At 48.0% G+C, this 22290-nt stretch overlaps 4 protein-coding genes across 4 annotated transcripts; 2 read left to right on the plus strand and 2 right to left on the minus strand.

Annotated features, from left to right (window-relative positions):
* Window positions 1-938: 938 nt before the first annotated feature.
* On the minus strand, window positions 939-4556 carry GIQ15_02384 (uncharacterized protein; the record flags this gene model as incomplete). The annotated part of the gene is made up of 1 exon (XM_033549801.1): window positions 939-4556. The coding sequence occupies one exon, from the start codon at window positions 4554-4556 to the stop codon at window positions 939-941; it is 3618 nt and encodes a 1205-aa protein (XP_033406962.1).
* Window positions 4557-8644: 4088 nt separating this feature from the next.
* On the plus strand, window positions 8645-14802 carry GIQ15_02385 (TPR domain-containing protein; the record flags this gene model as incomplete). The annotated part of the gene is made up of 16 exons (XM_033549802.1): window positions 8645-8979; window positions 9029-9506; window positions 9569-9925; window positions 9973-9993; window positions 10046-10130; window positions 10189-10276; window positions 10332-10457; window positions 10510-10649; window positions 10702-10801; window positions 10854-10962; window positions 11018-11213; window positions 11278-11592; window positions 12132-12277; window positions 12317-12471; window positions 12525-12725; window positions 13116-14802. 16 exons carry the CDS (start codon window positions 8645-8647, stop codon window positions 14800-14802), a joined length of 4539 nt encoding a protein of 1512 aa, XP_033406963.1.
* Window positions 14803-15440: 638 nt separating this feature from the next.
* GIQ15_02386 (uncharacterized protein) lies at window positions 15441-16037 on the minus strand (the record flags this gene model as incomplete). The annotated part of the gene is made up of 2 exons (XM_033549803.1): window positions 15441-15898; window positions 15980-16037. 2 exons carry the CDS (start codon window positions 16035-16037, stop codon window positions 15441-15443), a joined length of 516 nt encoding a protein of 171 aa, XP_033406964.1.
* Window positions 16038-17080: 1043 nt separating this feature from the next.
* GIQ15_02387 (uncharacterized protein) lies at window positions 17081-18952 on the plus strand (the record flags this gene model as incomplete). Its single annotated transcript, XM_033549804.1, has 5 exons — window positions 17081-17175; window positions 17239-17322; window positions 17407-17569; window positions 17627-18808; window positions 18869-18952. The coding sequence occupies 5 exons, from the start codon at window positions 17081-17083 to the stop codon at window positions 18950-18952; spliced, it is 1608 nt and encodes a 535-aa protein (XP_033406965.1).
* Between the last annotated feature and the right edge of the window lie 3338 nt (window positions 18953-22290).

Here is a 22290-nt window from a genome sequence, read left to right on the forward strand (position 1 = left end):
ACATGTACGATAATCCCCCTGTCCTATGTAGTTTCATTCACGACTTTGGATGAACTAATAACAAGTATAATATGACTAAATAGAATCTTGAAGCGTTCCCTATAAAATGCTGACAGGCTACATGATTAAGGCTAAATAACTGATAACCGGCTAAAAAGGAAAACTCCGAAAAATGTCTAATAGACTAAACCCGGAGGAAAATGCCGATGAGATAAAATGCCTCAGAAGCGAAAGAAGAAGAAGAAGAAAAAAATCTGCGAACAGAAAAAATAGAAACTGCTGCAAAAGTGAGATGTAGAAGTCTGGTAAAGCTGAGGTTTGCAGGGTGTAGGTGCTCGGTGAGGAGCAAATGTGCTTTGTATATGCTATTGACAAAACCAGAAGCATAAATTGGAATGAGGGTATATAGATGGCGCTGGATGAGAATAGACAAAACAAAGCATTGCAACAATCACAGGTAACCCCCACTTAAGCAATATGCATGAATTATAAAACAGTGCAGACGGTAATAACAAAGCTGTAAATGTTAAACCGTAGAAATGGTTCGGTGCATGGAACTATGTGGTAAAAAGATTGTTCAAGGTGCGGGAATTAAGCACTGAGCAAAAAAGCATTAAAGAATAAGGCAATAAACACGACAGGGTATAGTCCCGAGATAATTATCTGTAGCCTCGCAAGGGAATAAAAAAAGTAAATGACGCAAATGCAAGTCCCAGGGTATCAGAAGGGTTGTAGCGAGAGATATCGACAACAGGAAGGACCAGGAAAAAATATCAAGGAAAAAGCTATGAAACCCGGATTGAAACGCGGCAATGCAAAAACAAAATATATCAAAGCAGAACACCGATAAGGTGCGCAAAATAACAGGATATTGAGAAACAGGGGTTTCTCTGGTCAGAATAACCAGAGACTGTAGAAGGTATGGGTGACGACGCGCGTTAGCAAGATTCGTCGATGTCCTGAAGCCATTTACGAATGCCTTCCCTCAGGGTATTATCAGTAATACCGCCGAACTTCTTATGGCTCGACCTGGGGAATCCGGCCGGAGTGGTGTCCGTACCGATATTCGGTTCTTCCTGGCGGTGCTCAGCGGCAACGCTACGCACGACCTCATCGAGCGCTCCAAGGACCATACGCCGACACTCATTACGCGGAATTTCGACAGAAGGTACGTCCGTTCGATTAGCAGTATCATTGTACTTCCTGCTATCTTCCATGGGTAGAACGTTAACTCGACTTTTGCGCATTCGGCTTGGTGACGGTGCACGCGAGTGGATAGCAGATGTAGGACCAGAACAGGCCAAGACTCGCTCAACGGCATCGACAAGTGTGGCATCCAGGTCCATGATCGGTTCCTCGATGAACTCTTCTTCCACGGTATATGGCAGGGATTTCCGAAGTGAAGGTGTGGGTGTAGCATCCGCACTATCCATGTGCACACCGAATGGTTGGTATGGAAATTGAGGGGATGGGGTCTGTGAGTAATCTTGAGCTCGGTCATCGATAGTTGTTATCTTGCGGCGAAGGCGAATTCGTTTGACAGTGAATGTCCTCGTGTCAGCTACTAGGGTAGAACAGACATCAACCCATCGTTCGGAACCGCCGTCAAAATACGATGATTGCCCCAAATTCAGCGGATTTGGTGTAGGTTCAGCAGACATGGAGCGTTTAATGGCAGACTCAAGATTCGGGTAAGGACGAACGGCTTGAAGGGCAAAGTCTTCATGGTAATACTTGAGCCAACCAGCTACATTGACGCTAGGTCCGTCCCAGTCTTTGTAATTGTTGTGAGACCACGGACTAGTGCTGTGGAAAGAACCATCGCAATCAATGCTTGTGATTGACGTTCGAGTCTTTTTGGGCGAAGTCAATGTGGAGTCGTTTGAAGATGAGAGAGACATGAACCCAGGCAACGGCACCTCAACATCGACAATGCCTTCATTCGGCTTGACGCATAGTTTGACGGGTGATGTAGGTTGCCGATTGGCCAGACTATCCTCGTCCTTGATTTTAATGCTATCCGTTTGTGCTGACGAAGAAGTGGGTACTGACATCGTATCAATGGAGGAGGCAGGTATATCATCCTGAATCATATTTCCGTTCTCTCCTAATATGGCTGACACAGCAGGCGGCTGCGACTTAAGATCTGTCATTAGTGCCGATGCTCTGCGAGACCTAAGGGTACCGTCCTTCACTAGGGGATCTTCGCGGGCGTTCCAAAACCCAGCGAGGATGTTCCCCCATTTGCTTGGCTGTTGGTCGGCATTGGCCGATGTCTCACTCTTCTGCAAATTCAGAAGCAAGTTTGCAGAGGCCGATCCTGTGCGGTCCCGTGGTTCATGATGGGTACTATGTGGCTTTCGAGGCTGGGATGCAAAGTGCGGGACTGGAGTTGCTGTGCCCGGCGCTGCTGTTGCGGCGGATGCTGTGCCGCTTTTCATTGGTCCAGCAACGCCTCCTGGTGGGATGGATAAACTGGACGTTCTCATGGAACGGGTATCAGAGCCACGTCGCCCTTGAGTAATGGGGGACTTGCTAAACTCCAGCTCCTCAGAAACTACATTGGAAGTCTCATTGGAAGAGACGCTGGCAGATCGTTTGGCTGGTCCACGTTCGTGAGGAAACTGACGTGTCCGGGCTCGACGGTTTATAGTTCGACGCAACGATTCTTGTCGAAACATGGTTGGGTTTGGGGGACTCTGAGAAGTTTGGCGGAAAGAGGTGGACGTGCTTGGTCGTAAGGGGGAAGCTAGTGGGTCTGTGCGTTGTTGAGCAGGAAGAAAAGCAGATAGAACAAATATCAGACGCCTTGCAGCCATTTTATCTGAAGAAATGACTACTGTTCTGTTGCAAATGCTTAATTCACTGTCCTGTTGTGCCCGTTGTTGCAGAAAATGCCGACGTCGATACCAATCGGGCCCCAGGAGACTGAGCCATTCTGTATGATTACCGAGAAACGCAGTGATGAGGACCAGGAAGAAAAAGTTGTGTTCCTTCTCACTTAGACTTCTAGCAATCCATCGAGCCTCTTCCCTCCAGACACCCCAGCGGCTCTGACCAGAAATGACGGGTGGGATTCTAAGGGCCATGCAAACCCTGAAAGTCGCATGGAGTGCCTCCTCACGGAGTAGCTTGTTCTGGGCCAGGCAATTGGGTGAAAGTTGTACAATTGTCTGGTTAGTTCTCTGCATATTCGGTCCCTTTGCTGGCTTAGGCATCTGGGTTGCATGCTGTACGGTCTGCTTTAAAAGTTCGAGGATTTCCTTGCTTGCCAGCTTCTCGAGACGTGACAAGGTTCGAGCAATGACATCCCAATAATCAACAAGTAAGTCGATTCGGTCATCAATGCTGGAGCCATTGGATGAATAGGACGCTTCGTCAAAAAGGGACCATTTTGGGTGCGAATCCAAGGATACTGACATTCCAGCACAAGGCTTTGCGGGATCTTGCCGATACGGATTTCGTGGCTGGCGGGCATTTGATTTTGCCATTATCGGGAGCCGAACAGTTATGGCCACAGCGTACATTGGGGTCTTCTTTTCTTTGATCTTTTTGGCCTTGGCACGCGGAGAGAACTTGAATTCTGGGTCATATGGAGATGAGGGAACCGCTGGTTGTGGCTGCACTGGGGTGTCGACTGGTGCACCATACGATTCAGGCAAGTTGACACTAAACATCCTAGTTACCAGTACCGTTACACTTGAAGATGACGATGATGTGGATAATCGAGAGCCATCGCTGCTCAGCCGTTCGCGGCTCTGACTGACACTCCTGGGCGAACCACTGAACGTATCAGCACGACGGAGGGTTCGTCGGTAAGGATCAGAAAACCCGGAAGCAGAATCCTCAGACGGACCCTTTTCGTCCGCCGGAACTATGTGCATCTTCGTCGAAGGTCCACGGTAGCTGAACGCGCTACTTCCGAAGATACAATTGAGCAATCCGAGCTCGTTAGAATCCCCGGACAGTCTACCGTGTTGCTGATCGTCATCTTCCCTTGAGTTCGAGAATGTGGATCGCCGATTCCGCGCACGGAAAAAGGCACTATTTGCTGCATCGTGTGTAGAAAATGTGGACAGTGGAGCTAGATCGGAGACTGAGGCACGTGGTGCATGGTGGGACACTCGTCCACCGTTCCGAGGAAGGGTCGAGGTACGAGTATGTCGAGATCGTGGTTTTTCTGGAGATGGACGGTCCAGTGGAGGTCGGGGAGGCTTCTCTATCCTCGCCGGAGCCTGAGTATCGAGGAGGATACAAGGGTCATCACGGTCTCCTATCGCATTCTGTGCAATGATAACTCTCAAGTCCTTTGCAGAATCAAGCTCCAAACCACCCTTGTCATCGAAACTGCCGGCTGAGGACGGGCTGGATGAGACCGAGCTGGTCTGTAGTGGGTATGCGTGTGTTCTCGATCGATGGAGCAGGCTCACGTCAGGAAAGAGGAGGCCTGAGGTGTGTTCTTCCTCCGTTACTGATTCGAGCTGGTTCGAGTTGCGGGAGGCATAGGAGGCGGGGTTGAGCGTAGCTGCAGCGGTATTCAGCAGCCTACCCAACATCTTTGTAGTGACGTACGCTCTATGCTGGGCTGTCGACGGGGCCGAGGCCGTTCCTTAGAATGCGACAGGAAGTCCAGGTAGGGCGGAGCGGGGGTGAAGGGTTCTATAAGGTCGCCTCACGCGCAGATTCATGGCTCATGCTCGATATTCGATATGCAGTCGCGAGAGCGAGACGAGGGTTGGAGGTGGGATTGAGTTCGGTCGTCAGCGTGCAGCAAGCAGGCCGCACACAGCTGATCGAGGTACGCTAAGCACGCAGCAACACAGAGCAGGTCGGTCTCGAGATGCCAGACACAGTGTCGAGGGCGTGGTGAGGGCGTAGCTGTGCAGTGCAGCAAGGGTAGAGGATGAGATGTCGTCTCGCGATGTTCGAGGTGTCCAGGCTTCCCGGGGACAAGGCAAGGTGTTGGTGCACTGGGACCCGCGGGCTGGCCAAGAGGCGGTGAGGGAAACACCAAGGCCTTGCTTACGCTTATGTAAGTATTAAGCGGAGCCGCATCCCTTTCTGCCGGACCATCCACGCTAGCTATCTTGGGTTTAGCTTGCTGAATAAGCACGTACCGATTGGTTGGGTGTAATACGCTAGCTGCTTTCGGAAAATCCTCGGCTGGCCAGGCCGCCAAAGTCTTATCTGATTGGTCAATCGGCCCGGCGCTCGTGCCCGCATGTGGTTTAGCGCGCGCTCTTTTCGGCTACGCCCTCCGTCGTCATTATAAGCTTTTGCTTAGGTAAGTTATGCTCTCCAGGTTTCTCATGCCGCATGATATCATTACATCCCCAGCCCTATCAAGGCAGCAAGGGTTGAGATGTTTACCTGGCCTTGGTAGATGTATATATTTTGGTGTCTTACAAGCAGCACTGTAAGCTGCACTCTAGTATCCCAACTTAGCAGTCTCTAGTCTAATCAAGTTATAAAGGTAGGGTTATATATCTTCTATCTCAATATAGGACCATGGGCTACACTCAATATGTTACCATTCATTTGTTGGAGGTAGTAACGCAGTATTCCTCCTTCCTCTTATGGATGTGTGAGCCACCTTCTCCTCCACAATTTTCGTTGGGTTTTACATCGTCTTTGTTAATTTTAGTCCATCCAGTCAACCTGCAACCAACCCGCAACCTTCAAGGCATTTGGCAAAAGGTTAAGCCTAACCTACAGCTTGTCTTTCGAGAGAAGGGGGAAACACCCGCCTACTCGGTCTTCTTACTCTTAAAGTGGAGTTTCGCTACAGAAGTCTCAGGGATGCCACTTACGTACTAGTCGAAAATTCTCGATATGTCAACGTCAACAAAAGTAAAGAGAAGCGAACACTTAACTCTCCTTTATTACCCACCCCGTCCAGCAAGTATCGCCATTCAATAACAAAGAATTTTGCAGACTAGGCAACCATTCTAAGGAGACAAAATACCACTCTCCAAACCCTGAGGACCCGGAAAGCCGGCCTTTTCAGTGGGACTCGTACGATGGACGATTGGAAGAATGTTAGTGGTCTGAACTCGTGACCCGAAAACGCGGAAGGCTGTGCAAAAATTTGATCCAATCGTAAGCGCTGATGGACATTATTTTAGGCCACTTATCGCTAACAATGAAACCACTCAGACCCTCCTATGGTTCGAGGCTACCATAGGCAACGAATAGCACATATTGACGCAAGATCCGAGTTTACTGATTTGGAAGCCACCTCAGCGACATCCAATCCGCCAATGATATGTATAACTCCTTATCATTGATTGAGTCGAGTGGAAAAATTGCCCTTGACAGAGCAAGAAGTAATTTGGTCACGAACTGTTTCATCACCATTGTCAGGAAAATTATGGAGGCGAAAATAATTAAATAAAGTTGGAAGCAGGGTAAGCTAGCTTTAATTAAAGGTTGCAATAATAGGTTCATACACCGTAGCTATTTCAAGCTTATCGTCCATCTTACTTTTAGCTATGTGCAAGAACTTTCATTGTCAACCCAATTCAATTGCTGCTTTGTTGATTTAACCGTCGGGAATAAGCTTTTGGCATCCCCGGGCCGGCTAACGTAACGGCGCGGAGAACTCTAGCCGCTTTCGGAAAGTCAAATTGCTGACTCATGGTATTAGCTAACCTGGCATGTGACTTGCACATTATTTCAACGTCAAAGGTATCTCCGCGGGGAAGTCGGGACCAAAACATTTCATCAAGAGGATTCATTGAGACATGTTTCAGGTATTAATCCTGAATTGTTCTTATACTTATCCTCATATGGCCCTTAGGCTTACCTATATAAAAGCGCTGATGCCATTACCTTGGTCCCCGATAAAATAAGGGCTCCTTATCAGTCGCTCAGCCAGTCTAGGCCATCTAGTTTCTTCTCAGTTGTCGATGCACTCTATACCTCTGATGAGTCTGCCACCAATGGGGCTAAACATGTTGTGCACTTCCCTGTGGCATAGTTCACTTTTCTGGCAAACCACTATACTGTCGACATGCTGCAAAATAGGCAGATTCAAATCAGGCTAGTGTTTAAAGATAGCAGCCAAAAGTATAGCAAGTATTAAGAGAGTACTCCGTATTAGAGAGCTTGATTTAGTTTGACGGTTAGCTACCGAGTGCTGTTGACCTGGTGGTCTCTGGTAGCCGACAGTCAATCATTTATAGAACACGTACGGAGTACTGCTAGGCGAAATATTAATCATATTTCCGTGGAGCAAGACATCTATCGAGTTCCTATGCTATGTTTACTCGACAACAACAACTTGATGCTCTCGAGTTCTGGACCCGCTACTATGGTTCCTATTGGCCATTAGAACGACAAGCTTTAAGCCACATCCTTAGTCATTATATCACGTGATATTGTTGTGATAAACAACGTCGACCATCCAACGACAACCTAACATCACACTCACCAATTTTGTGGACAAGAGATGAACTTTACAAAATATACACATATCTGTATATTTATTGGAAGGTGTTCTAGAAGACGGAATTACCTACTGTTAGAATCCATAACATGGACTTGGACTGTGAAAGTGAGGTCTCTTGTCCTTCACCAGAAAATGGGGAGCTGTCACCCGCTGCTCATCACGCCTTTGGTTCCGAATGGCAATTTTTTAACATGCTATATATTGTTGACTTTGAGTCATGGTCTATATCTAGACCTCGACAGTGCTATTACTGTCATTTTTTGGCCCCGGAGAACCAAATAACCTCACCTGCTTAATGATACTTAACTTTGGTACCTTTCATGCACCTTATCCATTTCTCAGTATCTTCAACTGCTGCCTAGATTTCTAAGCTCTAGCGCCGCCTTCATCTTTTCAGCCTACCTTTCTACCTCTCATATGATTACAATTAGCACGAGCTCAGCCCTTCTCGTCTTTACCTTCCCCCATTCAAGACCCTTCACCAGTAGAAGCTTTCATACCTTCTACACCCCAGCCTCATTTGCCTCTATACCGTGCACTAATCTACTTTCAGGACCTGAAAAAGGATCATATCTCGCTCATAAACCCGCTCTTCAGACTTCTTCGGTTATTTCTCAATTTACATCTCGTTGGGTCTTCTTCATCTTTGACGTAATTATCCTCCTCTCTGTTTATCTGGTTTCATTAATTGCACCCTATACCTTTAAGGTTCACTTCAGCTTGATTTTACTTCCAGCTCATTGAAGCCTAAGTCGAAAATCACTTTGAACTTTTCCCTTTCTCTCTCTACCAGCAGTTCTCAGCTACCCATAAAATACTACCTTTCATTTCTTGACCTTTTTGGCTCAATTTTCTACTTACCTACCTCCCATCTCAATTCAACTTAAACTAATACCCCAATTGCCTACTGCCTTAATTTGTCATTTTCTCGATTTACTAGTTGGAATCCGCCGTCTATTGTCCTTTTGATCCCGACCTTCACAGATTCATTGATCAAACTACGCCAAGTGTTTATACTCGCACAATTCACCATATCTTTGCGTATTACCCCTCTTACGTCGAGTGGTTAACGTCATCCCTTCTCCTAACCCCATCAGCGTTTGACAATTCTCGCTTCTCGTCAAATACCTCAAATTTAACCCCTCTTATCTTCCATTTATAATGGATTTACTCGATACCTCTACAACAACTAAAATGGATGACACCGAGAGAATCGCTCCTGATGAAGATATACAGCTGTTGACTCCTCTAACTGAGTACAATGCCACTCTAATTACCAAAGGAACTCGAGTCACGGAAGACGAACCGCCATTCCCAAAGCACCTAGGTTATATGGACTTAGATGCTCCACCACTTACACAGAGTACCTTCAAATCTTCGCCCAGCCCCGACGATTCCGTGAATTGTGAAACAGGTAAAGAGTTACACAATCAGATCGACGAGTTGCCGGATACTGGTAATATCAATGATATGTGGATAGACATGGAGCAGAACTTAGATGGCATCGACTTGGACAACGATGATTTAGAGTAAGTGTGATTATAATATTATACGTGCTGCAATACTAATATTGAGTAGGTACCAGAAGGCGAAGGCGGCCTTCGAGGCTGAAGTAAACCCAAGTCTGGAAAGCGAAATCCGATTTAGGAAAATTGAGATAAAAGACCAAATGCGCCGTTCCCGGATGAAACTTCGAGAGGTAAATGGTAGGCTAGAAAACAATGCACCAGCGCATACCTTCAGTTTGGATGATCATGAGGACGAATTCCAAGGACAGGAAATGGAGGAAATAGTAGAAATGAATGATGGGCAACAAAATGGTGACGAACAATTTGGCCTCTTTTGCTCGGATGATGAGGATTTTGATACTCCTATGGATCTAGCTGGCTATAACTTTCCGGAGAATACGACTGCCTTACTTGTCGCCCCCGAGAATCCAACAGTGTCAAATAAAGGGGCCAAACCTAAAGGAGGGAGCACTCGCAAATGTCGACCAAAAAGAGGGACCACTCCACCCGGCCAGAGAACGGCTAAAAATGGGGATAAAAATAAAAATGTAACTCCCATCCAGAGTTATCCCGGTTACAATTGATAGTTATGGATACTAACGATTTCTAGAAAAAGGTCTGCACAAGCCGCGTTAGAAAACATGCGGGTCCACCCAAACGACAAAGGAAGGCCCGGAAGGGAAAAACTCTCAGTAATATGAATTTCGAGAGTATATTCTCTTCAAACCTAGTGGAGAAGGCGAAGGAGAATAGATCGAAGCCCGTACTTCCTAAGGTTTCCGCGACAAATAAAAAAGATTATTTGAAGGAGCTTGTTAGTGCTATTCCAACATCAGATGGCGCTACTGTCACGGGGGATAGAAGAGCAATTATGGGTGCTTCTTTAAAATTTACAAGAAAGCCCAGGGCAGATGGGAATGGGGGCTGGAAACACCCAGATATGACAACAAGCCTTTTCCATTACCAGGTATGATCTTCTTCGATACCTATATAACAGCAAGCTAACAGCAATAGCTTCTCGGCGTCGGCTTCATGGTAAGTATTATTCATTTTCCTATCTTCCTGACTATGACGCTGACTCGTCAAGCGCGACCGCGAGAATGTCACCGCAAAGCCAAAGGGGGGATTATTATGCGATGAGATGGGATTTGGGAGATCCATCCAAGCAATAGGTTAACGATAAACCCCTCTCAAATTCTTGCTTGTTACTAATTTAGGCTACTGCAAAAGCGAACATGGTCGATGGGAAAGCGCCACCCGATAGCAAGGAGTCAGGAGTAACTCTGATAGTTGCTCCACCGCATCTAACGACCCACTGGTAGTTAACCAAGTACTGCCCCCATGCATGTAAGGATATCGGTTAACAAAGATAGGAAAAATCAATTGCTGGAGCACGTCAAACCTAGAGTCTTAGGGCATATCATTATGTACTGTTCACGCGAGAAGACTGACCTCGATCTTTTTATCCAGTCGGGGGGGCTTAAAACTGTTGGTGTCATGTAAGTCGTTGCCGTTTTTACCAAGAAATGTTAGGTAACTAATAGCCAGCAGTATCACAACGTATAGGGAGGTCCTGACTTCTTGCAAATTTCCACTTCCTGCTACTACCGATAAAAACGAACAGATGAAATGGAAACTGCAAAACTGCGGTCCCCTCCATAGAATCCGTTTCCGTCGAATTTACTTGGACGGTAAGCAGACCCAAAGCTCTACTGCAGGAGAAACATAGCTAATGTAGGCTAGAGGCACATGAGATAAAAAATTATCTCACCAAAACAAGCAAGGCGGTTAGATTTCTGTCGGCAAAATTTCGATGGGTCATTTCGGGAACACCTATCCACAAGTGCGCTCATTTCCCCCTACTGCACTAGTGTTGAATGAAACTGACATACAAGTTATTTATTTACTTTTATCAGCTCTATCAAAGAGTTCTATCCATACTTCGATTTTCTGGACGTCCCCGGAATGGACAACTTCGAAATCTTCTCGAAGAAACTTATCCAGGTACAAGAATACTATTCTTCTCAATTTAAATGCCAATCTGACTTCGACTCGCTAGGATGAACCCGGAAACCGCTGTCTCAGAAACTACCTCCGAGCGTACATGTTACGGAGAACTCACGAAGAAAGCTTGTTTGGTCTGCCATTACTTGACCTCCCAGACATTGATGAAAACACGATCACAACGAAATTTTCTATTGTGGAAAGATTTGTCTATAACCAAATCGTCAACAATTTCATGGTCAACAATTTTTGTTAGTCAATCAATACTGGCTTGAGCTTGGTCTTACAAATAACTTCTTCTAACGAACTATATAGATCAGATACGCACTGCCGAAGGCAACAAACAGTACTTGGTCCTCCTACTCAAGCTTCGTATGTTTACAAGCCATATGCTGCTGTCGCAGGACTTTATACAAGACGCCATGACCCTTCCTATCATGGAAGAGCTCGGTGCCCTGGTGGCCCAAAATCCACAAAGTGAGAATGTTGAAATGTACGTCTTATTAAAAAGGCTGCTGGCGAATGAGGCATTCTCTCCAGGGGCTCCACCTACAGGGGAAAAAAGGGGGAAACCGACTAGTTTGGCTGAAGCGTTTCAAGACACGCTAAACAACCCAGACGCCAGTGACAGTATGCTGGAATGCATTTTCTGCTTAAATAAAGCTCCGGATGCATTCATTTTATCATGCATGCATATTTGCTGCGAGTTATGTATGACCGCCCTACCGCGGAAAGGCGATAAAACACTATGCAGATGTGGGCGTTCTATAAAGCTTCAGTTTACTCGCAATATTAAGAACCTCCGGGAATCGAGTTCCAAAGGATCCAACCAGCCGGACAATGACAACCCGGAAGTTATTAACTGGGTTTCTGTTGCAGGGGGTTCAATGCCGGGTGCAAAATTGAACGCTGTGAAAGCGTGTGTTTCGAAATGGATAAGTGAATCCCCACATACAAAGGTCACAATATTTACCCAGTTTCTTGGGATGATGAGCATATTGTGTTCCATGTGCGAAAGCGAGGATTGGGGATATACCACGGTATGAACATCTTGACCCGTATAATTTCTCTTTATCAGCCTATAACGAGCTACGATACTTATTGCATATCGAATTAAAACTAGCTTTCTGGAAAAGTTCCTCTTCCGGCACGACTAACTCGGATCCAAGCTTTTCGTGAAAATCCGGAAACCCGCGTATTAATCTCTTCCCTTCGAACCGGAGGGACTGGCCTGGATCTCACCGTGGCGACAAAATGTCTCCTTGTGGACCTATGGTGGAACGAAGCCATAGAACAACAGGTGACGAACACCTCAGTATACCCATCGATTTTTGACTTGCTAACATCCTCTCAGGCATTTTGCCGACTATTTCGTATTGGACAAAAGAAGGACGTTGAGGTTGTTAGAATATGTGTCGAAGACACTGTCGACGACAGGATACAACTACTTCAGAATAAAAAAACCGCTCACATTGAAGGTGCAATGGGATCCAAGGTACTCGCAGGAAGGTAAGTTACTTCGTTCCCATACCTTACCTTCAGGATTCTTGACACAGCTATAGGGATACCCTCGAGGACGTTTTGAAGTTATTCAATATGGTTGAAGACGAGAACTCGGAGACAGGATTCGCTTATCTATCTGGCAAAGGAAGCGGCACCAAAAAGCCAGTTGCTGAATGCTCAGAGGATGAGGATAACCACTGCGAAGAGTTTGATGATCATACCGATAACCGTCCCGGAGGGGTGGATGGCAATACTGAAGGGTAACCAACGTCTCTAGAAAAGGAGGACGAGTCTGCCTATTTCTTTACCACTAATAACTGTTTCCCAAAAACAATATGCATAGATAGAAGCCCCTGGGGTATGGAAGTAGAAAAATGAAGCCTATTTTTTACCCCAGCTTTCCCCTGTTCCACGTGACCCTATGGTAGTTAAAGCCGAGGGATTGGATGTTACCCCAGAAGGAACAACACAACCCCTCAGCGGAAGGGATGTAGATATATATCATCCAAGGGAGTTCCCAGCCCTTCCAATATTGAGCTCGCACAGTGACTCTTCAACATTACTTCTTCCAAAAAAAACCCACCTCGGTCCAAGCAATTCGTGCAAGACGCGCGGTTTATCTAACATCGAGTGAGAATGACGGGTGATAGGAAGCCAGGCACCGCTCGCTCGCAAGACGAATACTTTGATCTCGGGAGCTATCATCGCCCCGTGAGCACAAGTAGCCCCGATGCTCAAACCTGGTTCGATCGTGGGTTGATCTGGAGCTATGCCTTCAACCATGACGAGGCAGCTCAATGCTTTCAGCGAGCTATCGAGATTGATCCAGACTGCGCCATGGCATATTGGGGACTAGCATACTCATCTGGACCCAACTATAATATGCCATGGGCGTTTTTCAATGCCAAACAGTTGGGAGAGGTGGTGAACAAAACTCACACTGCGGCTTTACAGGCGGAAGCAAAAGCAAAAGCACCAACTGTATCGGCGGTTGAGAAGGCGCTAACCAAGGCGCTCACATTTCGATACCCGCAAGAACACCCCGCAGAAGATTGCTCGGTGTGGAACAAAGGATATGCTGAGGCTATGAAATTGGTATATCAGGAATTCCCGGACGACCTAGATGTGGCGACACTCTATGTAGACGCGCTGATGAACCTGACGCCCTGGAAACTATGGGACCTGGTTACTGGACATCCAGCTAAGGGGGCGCATACCCTTGAGGCTAAGGATATTCTTGATCGTGCGTTAGCCCAGGAAGGCGGGCTTGCTCACCCTGGACTACTCCATTTATATATCCATCTTTTGGAGATGTCTACCTCACCCGAGACGGCATTACCGCCAGCCAACCGCCTAAGACGTCTCGTCCCAGATTCTGGCCATTTGGAACATATGCCATCTCACATAGACATTCTCTGTGGTGATTATCAGAATGCAGTCAAGTCAAACTCAGACGCCATTGTGGCCGATGAAAAATTTGCACCCCAAGACGGCAAGTTGAATTTCTACACCCTCTACAGGTGCCACAACTATCATTTTAAAATATATGCAGCCATGTTCTCGGGCCAATCAAAAATCTCGCTTGATACAATCGCGCAGATGGAGGCGAATATACCGGAGCAAGGACTACGTGAATCCCCGGCAATGGCAAACTTGCTAGAGTCGTTTGTCGCAATGCGGGTACATGTTCTTATCCGTTTCGGAATGTGGGAAGATATCATCGCGCTCGAAATTCCAGAGGATCGGAAGCTATACTGTGTAACTACAGCAATGAGGCTATACGGGAAGGGAGTTGCGTATGCAGCTACTGGCAACATCGAAAAGGCGCGAGAGGCACGCGAGGCCTTCCATGAGGCGATGAAATGTGTCCTGCCAAAGCGCATGGTATTCAACAATACTTGTGGCGACATCTTAGCCGTCGCCTCTGCGATGTTAGATGGGGAACTTGAATATCGTCTCGGAAACTACGACGCGGCATTTGACCACCTGCGACGGTCGATAAAATTATACGACTCACTGCATTACGACGAACCTTGGGGCTGGATGCAACCGACCAGACATGCCTATGGTGCACTTCTACTCGAGAGAGGACACATCCAGGAAGCAGCTGCCGCATATAGTGCGGATCTCGGACTTGATAATACTGTGCCACGCGCCCTTCAGCATCCGAACAATGTCTGGGCGTTACACGGGTACCATGAATGCCTTGAAGCGCTCGGGAAGGTGGATGAAGCTGCTAAAGTTGGACAACAGCTGGCTACAGCGCTTGCACTGACGGACGTGCCGATCAGATCGTCCTGTTTCTGCCGACTCCGCAATGTTGCTGCTAGAATATAGCTATTGAATGGCGAATGTTTATGTTTGAGTGTAAATAGCATGAATAGAACTCCGTGAAGGCCCTGTGCGTTATCAGGGCTGGACAAGAGTGCCATCTTTTTCACAAAGCAAGCCTAAATCAAGTTAAGAACAAAAGCATGTAAGGGTGGGCTTACGGATAATGTAAGGCAAGCTTAAGGATTGGTAGTTTCTACTATACGACCCATTAAATGAACCTCAAGGAGTATTCCAACCCCGTCTAGTTCTACGACTATCATAGTCTATTGATAGAATCAAGTCAAATATGTAGGTTCATCCCCATTCTTCTATCAAAAACAGAAGTTATCGAACAAGCATATCAAGACAAACACAAGTGAAATACAGGCCCCTAAATACCAAGACCGACCAGAAGAACACCTTCCCTTGTTGACTGTCGCTCGGTCCCGTCCGTGGCAAAGTATAAGTGTGTATATGAGTATCGTACGAAACCAAGCACGACCAAACCAGGAATGGTAAAAAAAAAAAGAAAAAAAAAAAAAAGAGAGAGAGAGATGAAAATACAGGCTACCCGCCCCTCTGAGAGAGAACTGTCGAGGTCGGTTCTGTAGCGTTTGAGTGGTATCATTATAATATTCATTCATGGAGCCGTGGCGGCATGGCTAAGATTGGATCTTATTGTCGCCCTTCACGGCCTCGGCGTAGGTAGGTGGAGCTCTGTGTTCACCCTCTGGCCTGCTGCTGCTGCTTCCCTGACCCGGCGCACCAGCAGCAACATATCCGGCATCACCCTGCGGCTTCTGGGGGACGGGAGGCGGGGGAGCTGCCCTCGACGCAGGGTGCTGGTTGGTCCCGTACGTGCGCTGCTGCTGAGGTTGATGCTGCTGGTTCGGATGAGCCTGTTCATGGGCGATATAGTAATACGTGACCCGCCCTGCTTCGGCGTCTCCTCGGTTCCTGTGTCCCACGATCGGCCTGTATCCGTCCGGATACTCGTCGTCTGCCTCTGGATACTTTAAGATCGTATACCAGGCGTGCAGCAGGCCGGGGACATAGCCCAGACAGCAAAGGGCGATGTTGATGAGCGAGTCTGCAGAGCAGATGCCGACCTTTATCCAGACTGTACGGTATCGGGGTAGCAGTTAGTGTTCTGTAGAGCTATCTATGTCGCACGACTAGGGAGGAGATAAGGGTAGCGCACCTGCGATGGGCGGGAAGAGGACGGCAAGAATGGCCAGCAAGGCGTCTGGCGAGCACATTGTGGAAATGAGACCGTGTCGATCTGGAGTCAGTGTGCACAGCTGCTCTTTCTCTTGTTTTTATATCCTTTCTATCCTTTTTCTGTTCTTCTGGTGAAGCTGAAGTGGCTGCCTGCTTTTTCGTCCCGCGGTTTCCACGGTCCGTGGTGACGTCGCTGCTTAGTAAGGTCACGTGTACCACCACCTATCATCTACCTACATCTACCTACATCTACCTCTACATCTATATCTACATCTATATCCTCTACATCCTCTACATCCATCTACATCTATCTATATCTACATACATCTACATCTATATATATGTGTGTCTATATATAGATAAGGTATGCATATATACAGGCGATGACTAAGCGTAACGTACTGTAAACAGGCTGCGTTAACTTCAGGGGCGTGACGGGCTGTCCCGAGGTGGCTCCAAGTGGGTCCTCATCCGCTCTTCTCATTGGCTGCTCTTAAGCTTCCACCAACCAGAAGCTGCCGTATCAAAAGTATCTTACGCCGTACATGCCTATACACCGCGCCTTTCCTCTTTCGGACGTTGTCGCCGACTTCTCCCTGGACTTTCTTCTAAGGGACGAACCTCCTCCTCCTGTCTCAACCTCTTCTCCCTCTCTCTCTCGCGGTCTTCACGGTCATCGCTCTTCAGTCCGTCGCTGGTTCTCCGTCTCTCGTTGCGCCCAATTCGCGGTAGACACGCCCGTCCACTCGTTTCTTCCATCCTTGGCCTGTCACCGGAGGGCACTTTTTTCTCTTTCTCGCCAGTCGCTTCAGCAAAGGAACATCTAATTACTAATAACAACCTTCACGAACAACAACACATCGCCAGTGACCACGTCGAAGCCAGCAACACGTCGGTCCTTGTACTATTTACTTCTGGGGACTCGCCTGCGCCGGGGACTGCCTGCTGCTACGTCGATTTTCCCGGATTCCGCATTCATGTCGATGCAACTTGACGTTACTTCGTCCATAGTAGTCCCTCCATTGCGACAACTCTAAACATCAACCCGCAAGCTCAAGCTCAAACTTCTCTCTCTCTCGTCATGGCCAAAGACTGTATCTCCTTGAAGGGATCAAAGCAATGCCCCGCGTTCCATTCGGCTTCCATCTCTACCAGCTCCAGCTTGGTCGGTCAATAGTACGTGTTTGGTACCCGCCAGAAATCAGGAGAAACTATAGGGGTTAACTTTCATCACCGCAGTCCTTTCCTCCAATACGTCTCCAATCTCGACGACTTTGATAAAAAGCTCGGCTCGTACGTTCAAAACGATTATGTCAAAACCAAGTATGTCAAGCTTCTTCGCCGTTTTTTCTGTGCGCTTCTTTGCTCCACGCACAAAAATGACTGATCATATTCCGCTTCTGATAGGTACCAGGACCTCCTCGGATGCGAAGGTTTGGACCTCAAGAACACCACTTCTCTCTATGCTCGATATACGACCAGCGTAATTTGTAATGGAATAATTCAAAACTCGAAAGAGCCGTGTGGCTTGTCGGATGACCATTCGAGGCCCCTCTGTGCAGAGAGCTGTGTAAGTTCGCCTTTTTTTTATACATATCGATATCAATGCTAATTGTCCAATGAATAGGCTTTGGCGGCTACGAGTGAAGAGATCATTGCCGTCAACCCGGACCTATGTCGTTCTCCCAAGAGCAATTTCATGGACCAGATCCGCGCCGACTTTACCGTGTGCGCCATCCCAGCCAACTCGTTATCAGGTCAATGCATACCGGGTGCCGACAACGAGCCAAACGAGTGCGGGTTCGGACCCAATCTTCTAGGTTTATGCGGTTTCTGTGCACAGAGTTCAGTCAATGGCACCGACACTTGCTGCTATGCATCGAACGCCAGTACCCGCTGCAAGGACGTCAAGCTCCCTACCATCACCTCGGTACCGCCGCTATTTCCGTACCCAACCACCTCGTCGACTCCCTCGTCCACCGCAGGACCAGGTAACAAAGGTCTCTCCGGCGGTCAGATTGCCGGCATCGCGGTTGGAACAGTGTCGGCATGCGCTCTACTAATCGCATTGGCAGTTTTATTCCTCCTTTGGCGACGACGTCAAAGGAACGAATCCGCAGGAAGCATATTCAACCAGCCTAGCCCTCCTCGAACCATGGCCACGGCACCATCATATCCTGCTGCCAGCTCGGCCAACAAGCAGAATGTATACGAAGCCATTCCCGGAGGCCGTGTCGCACGCATGTCAGCACTCCAAGGCGGCGCCACCAGCAACGCCCCCTCAAGTCGCGCAGCAGAATCCAACAAGTACCATGACTCGGATTCAGACGTATTCGGAGATAGCCCAGCCGGCGGTAGGTCGAGACGTATACCGCCAGTTACCGGAAGGAGAAACGGCTCACTTTCCAGTGCGTCCGTCCTCGCTGGCGATGGCGAAACGTTGTCTCCCAAATCCGGTAGCGGCGGACAGTTCTCGTCTCCCGAGGGCCTCACCAGCGGCCAGTCAGAGCAACTTCCATATTTCAGAGACTACTACTCACAGGATGATGTCCACCCGAACGACAAGGTTGCCGTTCTCTGGGCATACCAGCCTCGTGCGGCCGATGAGTTTGAGCTAGACAGAGGCGACATGTTGAAGATTGTCGGTATATGGGACGACGGTTGGGCGACTGGTGTTCGCATCAACGAGGGGGCAGAGGACTATGATGGAAAAAACAAGCACAACCCACACAGAGACAGCGGCGTCTCTCAGGGGTCAGAGGCACGACCACCATCTTCGCCGGCTGCAGGAGAGATAAAAGCATTCCCAGTATGTTGTCCCCTTTCTTCCGTTCTTTTTTTATTTACTATACGACTAACACGTATCTAGCTTGTCTGTGTATGCCTCCCCGAGCACTGGCGAAAAACAATTGACGGCTACGTTGAAGGAGGCGACCAAGACCCTCCAATTTAAACATGCCTCCATACTCGTCAGGCGTTGCCTACGTTTTTTCATGTGTTGATGACGACTTGTTCCACTCGTTCCAGGCTTTGGCGTTGTTTTATTTCGTTTCACAGCCCTCCCCCCTTTTTTATTCCCCTTCTGCTGCCCTTGTTCTTATCTGTGGACTAAAGAGTTGATTCTCTACTGCTGCAAATAACTCGTTGCGATCTGGTTTCTTGCTTTGATCGTACCGATATCCATTACGTTTTCTATTTTCCCGGGGGACAGTCTCCCTCTTTCTTTACGGCAACCAGTTAAATGGTTTCGGTTTTCCAATATCCAATCTCAGATATTTCGACATATTCCAAATAGTTCGACCAAAAACTGAACTACGCCATTTGACACGATACGCTCGCCCGAACTGTCTATCTGTGTTGGTCTGTCAACTTAATTCGGTTCTTTCCGACCTTTTCTAATTTCGCCTGATACACGTCAGCCACTCCTGTTTTGCCAGGGCGCTCATTTACCCAACTCCTCTACTAGATGGAAGTTTCCTTTACTACCTTCGCATGCTGCATGCTGCGTGAACCCCCAGCCAGCCTGCTAGCCAGCTTGCGAGGCCCTTCAGCTCGTCGACTCGATGACCCTTTTATTTACCTTCTTCTCCTCCACGTCTAGACTTAGATGTTTTTTTTATTCTAGCTGTCTATTGCTGTACTTTACCTGTTCCTTGATGTAGTTATACCCAAGAGATCCCCAAGTTAGGCCGAGGTAGTCTTATTAATCCTAGTTGTTAATTACTACGTATCTACGTATGTTCATTCACTCGTATGTTCATTCACTCCATCCTCCTCCCTTTTTTTGCAGAAAGGATTCTTTCCCCGGAACCGAGTATAGGGTGTCCGATGGAGCACAGGGTGATCGACCGCAACGAACTCTCTGAAACGCATTTCTTATCCGGTTATTTATGGACATGGATAGATGGGCTATTGCAAGTGCTTCGTCCGCAGGTGTGGATGTTGATGAAATGGCGTGATTGTAGGGATATCTACGCCGTGCCATGCCATGCCATGCCAGGCCATGGGCTATCGCGGGCAGCAGACCAGCAGACCGGCAGACATGGCGTGACGGATGCGCCGATATGTACAGAACTATCCGCTCTGCTCATCCTCAGTCGATAGACCGATATATCTGTGTCTCTACGATATATCTGTATCTCTGGCGTGATGCTGTGCTTCTCCTTAACCACGTATGGGGCTTTAGGTTAAAAATAGATGGAGAAGCCTCCGTATAGCCTGCTTACCAGTCAGCCCCATATATGTAAGAAAAAACATCAAAAACAGCAAAAACATCAAAAACATCAAAACCAACAAGAGAATAATACAATACTAAGGATATCCCTGGTAGCTGCTCGGTCCGTCGTCCATCTTCTCTTCTTTTAACCGCTGACACTGACCACGCGCTCAGCCAGGCGGTATACCTCTGTTTTGCTTCTTCTCAGCGTCGTTTCTCGGCCCTATCGTCCGAGAGAAGCAGACAAGGAAGCGCATGAGCAAAAAACGAGGGACGCCGATGTCTGTATCGCGTCTTGATCGATTAATTGGCCACTCTCTTTTCCTTCTGGTTCACATGACTGTTCGTATGCTCAAACATCCTGCCACGTGAGGTCTGACTTGCTGGCGATGAGAGTTATCCCTGGTGTTTTATAGATATTGTTGTTTAACGATTGAGTGATAGATTTTTAATGGGTTAAACGGTTACGCGAGCCTTGCCCTGAGTCTTGAGTCCTTTCTTTTTTGCAAAGTTGCAAGTCGGATGTGGTAATTTATATTTCATCCTTCCCAAGCGCAGGGACCTGAAGACAGTGAGATTTTGATATGAGTCGGTATCATCTGTTTGCCTCTCGGTTTCATCGAGCCCGAAGATCGTTCGGACATGTTGCCTCACAGTAATTTGACCCGGCCTGCCTCGAGAATCAGATCAAGGTGTCTTGAAACCACCGGGGCCGAGAACAGAAACACATCAGAAGGGAGCTGCGGTGGCTCGTGTCATCGCTGGCGTTGGAGTTGGCCGAGTATACCCTGCCCTGCCTCTCGGGATATGGGGTATTCCTAACAGTTAAACAGTTAAACAGTCCGCAAGGCTAGTGTCTCGTCATGGGAGGTTGATATCGGTGTGCCGGTGGCGATGCATCACGGCTATGGCTTGAAGTCAAAGAGCTGAAGGCCTTGGAATAGTTTAACCGCCGCTCGGCCTCAGCGAACGCTCCTATCGGCTTCGGGCTCAAGCCGACGCCATGACCGGATTAAAGGGGTCTCTGCATCCTGCGCATACCTTGGGTGCATACCTGGTAGCACTAGGGCAGCAGTTTCACTGCTTTCCATGGCGTGGGGGGGACGCCGTAGCAGGAGACAGGCAGGCAGGCAAAGAGTATCAGGAAACACCCGACAGGACTCCATCCTCAACGGCGATGTCTAGACAGACCGCTGGTTTGCAAAGAAAGATTGGTCACCATCGAGATGTTTTGTCCTCTCCCCCCTCGGTCGGGAAATGATCAAGGAAGCCATGCTGGGGAGACCTAGTTAACCTGTCTCCTCCGACCAGAAACAAAACAAATCAACGGCCCTTGGTCCTTGTACAGGATGGTCATCCGTCACTTGTTAGAAGGAAATTTGACGTTTTGTTTCTTCCCAGAGATTGAGTTCCGCCTTTCACCCCATATTTAGTTTTTTTCAGCTGATTGATTGACTGATTTACCCCGGGTCCCATTATTGCATCATCTCACGGACATGACGACCGATGCTATCGATGCTACCGATGCTACGTCGGCGTCTCCTAGCTCGCCGAGTGTGTGGCTTTCTTTCAATATCTGTGCTCATGCTCAAGCTAGATTCCTCACGAACGCGTAATCTCTACATCGGTGCGCACTGCCCTTTCTGCTCGGGGAGACGGCCGGCGTTCAAGCTGGACATGGTTTGCTGTTCCGGCGTGGGGTTTTTGAGCCTCCGAAGTAACGATCGCCGTTCTATGCAGGGCAGCTGGCAGAGGAAGAGAGATGACGTGACGGCCGGGGAGGATGATGGATGCTCAGATCTCAAAATGCCAGCCAGCAGTTCGCCGGGGACATGGCTACGGGGGGAGATGCGCATGGAGAAGGCCTCTTTTAAGACACGGAGCGCCCCAACTCATGCATCCAAAATGCTTATCGATGCCACATACATGAGGTTGGATGCCTAATACGTTGTCTGTTGTTCGATCCAGCCAAGAGACCGGGCAGTGATCAGCAACTGTCACAGCCAGCATAGCTATATGACGATCGCTATTACGTGCATCGCCGACGGGACTTAAACAAGTCTAACGAATAACCG

Source organism: Arthroderma uncinatum (assembly GCF_011692745.1).
Source record: "Arthroderma uncinatum strain CBS 119779 chromosome Unknown scaffold2, whole genome shotgun sequence".
In the NCBI taxonomy this organism is placed as follows: Eukaryota; Fungi; Ascomycota; class Eurotiomycetes; order Onygenales; family Arthrodermataceae; genus Arthroderma; species Arthroderma uncinatum.